The sequence below is a fragment of the Salvelinus sp. IW2-2015 genome, linkage group LG18, assembly GCF_002910315.2.
Source record: "Salvelinus sp. IW2-2015 linkage group LG18, ASM291031v2, whole genome shotgun sequence".
Lineage (NCBI taxonomy): Eukaryota > Metazoa > Chordata > Actinopteri > Salmoniformes > Salmonidae > Salvelinus > Salvelinus sp. IW2-2015.
The window spans coordinates 29,957,620-29,962,263 of NC_036858.1; the positions used below are offsets into that span (position 1 = coordinate 29,957,620).

Genomic DNA, 4,644 nt, shown 5'->3' on the forward strand with positions numbered 1-4,644 from the left:
TCTAGACATTAGTGTTAACCTAATGGTGTACAATTAAAAATAGGAGCTTTTGATCCCATTCAGTCCTTTTATTTTAAGGACAATAGGAATTAGAGCTGAATGTTACAAGGCATTGGCTGATGCTCATTTTCACTGCTCAGGGACCCTACATGGGCACATTAGTAAACAGCTTTCATGTCTGTTTCTTTGCAAAAGGAGAATCTTTCGTAGACAAATTTAACTTACAAACTTTCAGCTGAGAAAATACCATTTTCAAATCTGGGTAAATTGTAAATTTTATTGGAAAACAAAAATATACAACTTGGAATGAATTAGTTGAAGCACGGCCAAAGGCCATAAAAGAAAAGTGAGTAAAACATTAAAAAGCATAGTAAGATTAAAACAAAGTTGTTTTCTGGTATAGAACAGCAGATACAAAAAGAGTTTGTACGAGTATCTAGAAGATACACCAGTCATTTTTTGCAGTAGTGCAATGCTGAGAGATTTCCTATACTTTGTCCGTAGTCCATGCAGTGTTGACTCCTCTACACTGTTTCCATTCAGTGTTGCCAAGTGACAACCAGCTGACAGGTCTCCACCGTCACCACGCATCTGGAGCTGAGCAGATGTGACAGTTCTAAGCTCTGGCCAATCCCTGGGGCTGCGACGGGCATTCCTTATTACAACCGTGCCGTCACTCCAAAACACGATGACAGCAAAAGAAATGGACATGGGGACTCAGAGCCTATGCAGTTTACATGCAGTTCCTTTGGACAGCAGGGAGGGCTATTAAGATTTTACAGATAAATTACAAAGAAAAAAAGGCAAATTATTTATATAAGAAATATCTGTACAAGGCCTTCACTTCGCCGTCATCATTTGTACGAACTCTGCAAATGATAAAAAGCCAATGTTAGTTTGACACCATCCAAATACATAAAGAAAATCTAAATTAAGGAAAAGTTAAATAATATTTTGTACCAACCTTCGTAGTTGACCTGGCCATCACCATCAATGTCTGCTTCTCTAATCATCTCATCAACTTCTTCATCAGTCAGCTTCTCCCCAAGGTTTGTCATCACGTGGCGCAGCTCAGCAGCACTGATGTAACCATTCCCATCCTAGAGCAGAGCACACGTCCGTTAGAGCACTTCCCCACACCCAAACACCTTGTCATGATGAATGCAGATGTGTGTTACCTTGTCAAAGACACGGAATGCTTCTCTGATCTCCTCCTCGCTGTCTGTGTCCTTCATCTTCCTCGCCATCATGGTCAGGAACTCTGGGAAGTCTATCGTTCCATTACCTGGGAGGGAGAAGAAACATGTTTAGGACATCTCTTCAGTGACTGCACATGTCTAGTCTTAACAGGAAGTTGTGAAAGAGCTGGCTTCTCACCATCAGCGTCCACCTCGTTGATCATGTCCTGCAGCTCAGCCTCTGTGGGGTTTTGGCCCAGAGAGCGCATGACAGTGCCCAGCTCTTTGGTGGTGATGGTGCCATCGCCATCCTTGTCAAAGAGCGAGAAAGCCTCTTTGAACTCTGCAGAGAGATAAACAGAAACTGAGGCCTTCCTCTTGAACTGCTAAAAGAGGAAGTGACTCCTCAGATACAGGAAACCCAGAAAGGCTAGTCAAAAAAGGTGTCACACAATGAAATAACCATTGCCTGTGAAATTCTCTAGCAATATACCCCACCCTAAACTCTATCCTGCTATAAAATTGTGATTAAGACATCTGGGAACAAGTCAGAGCTCTAGAAAGAGTTTCCGACTTGGAACAGAATGAATGACAAGCAGTCCATCGTGATAGCCAGGGTTCTTGCTGTGCAAAGTCTGCAATTAGTCATGGCTTGCAACAGCTTGTCAGCATAGTGAAAACCACAATTAGGCCTGCAGTTGAGGATCCTTCGGTATAAAGAGGAACTTCCTTTGTTGCAGGAGTACTGTAATAAATAGACCTGCCAGTGTCAGGAAACCCTCACAGGGGACAAACAAAAATAACCATGACAACGCATCAATTGCCTCCACTTTACCAAAGCCCTAACAGATGGGCACCCKAAAAAATACAAACCTACAACTAGTGAAGACGCCCTTTGAAAAAAAAAAGGGGGAAAGGTCTCCAGTCTGGAAAAACACTTTCAAATTCCCAGAGGACAGCGTCAGTATTGCAGTTTAACTAAAGTCCAGCCCAGAAAGACAATTCCCATAGAGAAGTCGCATTTCAATTCCTAATAAGACACTAGTCACCTTCATGCACAATACTCCCATTTCATTAAATAAAACGTCCGAGGCAGAGTCCCCCACCCAAGATTCTCCGGAGCATGTTCACAAGATATTGGGGTCTGTCCAGTAAAACCAAATCTAGAAAAATGCCAGCCACGAAATGTCATATGCAGTAGACTACGTTGAAAACATGGGTCAGCCATCTAGGCCATAGTTTAGTTATTTTTTTGCATAAAGTTTGAAATCCTCTGTACAAAACACTCAGGGGATACTGTCCTACAATTACAATATTCAAACCACACACACTAGGTGCGATGCATGTTGTCAGCAACCCGTCAGAAGTAGACTTTACACATGGAAAGCTTACACCACTGAAAGAGCGCAACAGTCAGCAGTGAAAAGGTAAATATAAATCTAAAAGATATGTATCCCAGTCCCCTGTTGATATACAAAACATGCTGGGAGTGGCATTAGTCAAGTTCTCCAGAAGCAAAGTGTCACTTCCTACATCATGATGCAAAACACATGGTGGCAAGTGACACTGCTTTTTGAAAATCTTAAATCTTGAAAACTTGACTGCTGACATGCAAAACATGTTGGGACTAACAGCAGACTAATGAAAGAAAATACAAAAAGATGTCAAGTCAACTTGTGTTAACTGACCAGTCCTGGAGGGGGAAAACCACGTGAACTTGCCAACTTCTCCATGAGTTAGTTGTTTTTTACTGTAGAAACGGTTTTGCATACACTGGGTCATGTTACAGACTCAAGATTCCAATTGAACATAGTCTCACTTTGCTTGCCAGCCTTCCTGCTATGAACTAGCTAGCAGAATTCCATCCAACAAGGAGAGGACACACCCAGGCCAAAGGCTGCAACCAGCAGTTGAGCAAGAGGTGGGACCAGATGATCACGTTAAGATTTGATCATTTATGACATGGAAATCATAAAAATGCATGTTGTGTTGCTTCCCATGAGGGAGTCCTTTAGACCTGAGGCTAGAAAGCCTGCCCATTCATTATCGTTTTATGACCAGCTTGTCCCGATGCAAGCCTTAAAAGGCAAAAACATAAATCCAATGCCGAGTAGGTGGGGGGGATCCACAGTGGGCCACGTTCCAGGGTAGGGGACAGACGAGTGCAATGCGGTCTTACCGGCAATCTGCTCCTCTGTCAGCTGATCAGCCTGGGGGGGGATAGAGGTTATAATAATTATAACAGATGAGCCACCACTTAACATATGTCAAGTATCTAACCGACTAGTGGTGATGGCAACTGGCTTGCATTAACTTAAACATTAGCTCTCTGAATCCATCATCAACTGACCATCTACAGTAGAGTTAGCCAACGTTAACTACAGTAGCTAGTGAACCCACCCTAGCAGTTTTAGCTTTAACGTTAGCGAGTCAAATTAGCCAACACAAATACATAACGTCAGCTAACATTACACACACAGCAAGTACCGGAAGCAAATTTCAGGAAACTCGAGAATGCTCTTTAAACTAGAGATGACCAATTTGTTGGCTAGACACTAGCCAAGACAGAACAGTAACGTTAAGCCATGTAGCTAGCTGGCTAACGTGACCTATTCTAACATCAAGTAGTTAGCAAGCTAGCTATTGAATGTTCCTAGCCAACCGCAAATTGGCGGTAATCTTAGCTACCCAACTTCGGCTACGTACAGTAACGTCTTGCTTATTAACGTTAGTCAGCGTCAGCTGCTTTCTATATAACGTTAACTAATGTAACAAGTTACCAACATTTTACAGTCACTAGCTAACTAAGTTATTATACTAAACTTCCTGCAAGACATGAAATAATGCTAAAGTATCCAACTCGCGACGACGGCCAGCAAAATTTCTGCGCCAGCACGCAGGGTCGCCTATTCAGACAGCATGGCTGTCAAGCCCCAGTAACGTCAAACAACTAACTACTTTTGTCGAGAAAAAAACTGAAGGACCACAACTGCTGAACCATATAGCGAGGGGGAAAAAATTAATTCGGTTCACTTACCATTGCGATATAGTAGCAGCAGGTTTATTACGACGCTTAGCAAGGAGATATAGACGCACCTTAATGTTGCAATCTCACGGAATGCACTAGCAGACAGTTTGACGCGCCTTTAACCGTTGTACTTTAACTCCTCCCCCATTTGCGATCCCTCCGCCAACTTCCTTTCTCGTAATTTACTAAATTAGCACAAACACACATTTATTGAGATTAATTGTAAAATGAATTGTAAAATTACCTAAACTCTGTTAATATTTCACCGACATGAATTTATATGCCATATTTAAACATAAAAGTTGCTTTAGAAGATGGACTGGCCAGCTGCGCATGTATACTTTCTGCTAGTCAGTGATATGCCTTGCGCGGCACAAGACGTAGATGGATGAAATAGCGATCTCTGATTGGTGTGTTTGTACCTGCAATGCGTCACTC

At 42.3% G+C, this 4,644-nt stretch overlaps 1 protein-coding gene across 1 annotated transcript; it reads right to left on the reverse strand.

The window, feature by feature from the left end:
• Positions 1-257: 257 nt before the first annotated feature.
• On the reverse strand, positions 258-4,326 carry LOC111977843 (calmodulin-1). The gene is made up of 6 exons (XM_024007570.2): positions 4,216-4,326; positions 3,358-3,388; positions 1,378-1,521; positions 1,179-1,285; positions 965-1,100; positions 258-869 (listed from the first exon to the last, which is right to left on the reverse strand). Exons 1-6 carry the CDS (start codon positions 4,216-4,218, stop codon positions 841-843), a joined length of 450 nt encoding a protein of 149 aa, XP_023863338.1. The 5' UTR covers positions 4,219-4,326; the 3' UTR covers positions 258-840.
• Between the last annotated feature and the right edge of the window lie 318 nt (positions 4,327-4,644).

Coding starts and splice junctions, on each gene's coding strand:
- LOC111977843 (XM_024007570.2), bottom strand. Junction 1,286..1,377: donor CAACGAGGTGGACGCTGATG/GTGAGAAGCCAG, acceptor TCTCCCTCCCAG/GTAATGGAACGATAGACTTC. Junction 870..964: donor TGGCCAGGTCAACTACGAAG/GTTGGTACAAAA, acceptor TATCATTTGCAG/AGTTCGTACAAATGATGACG.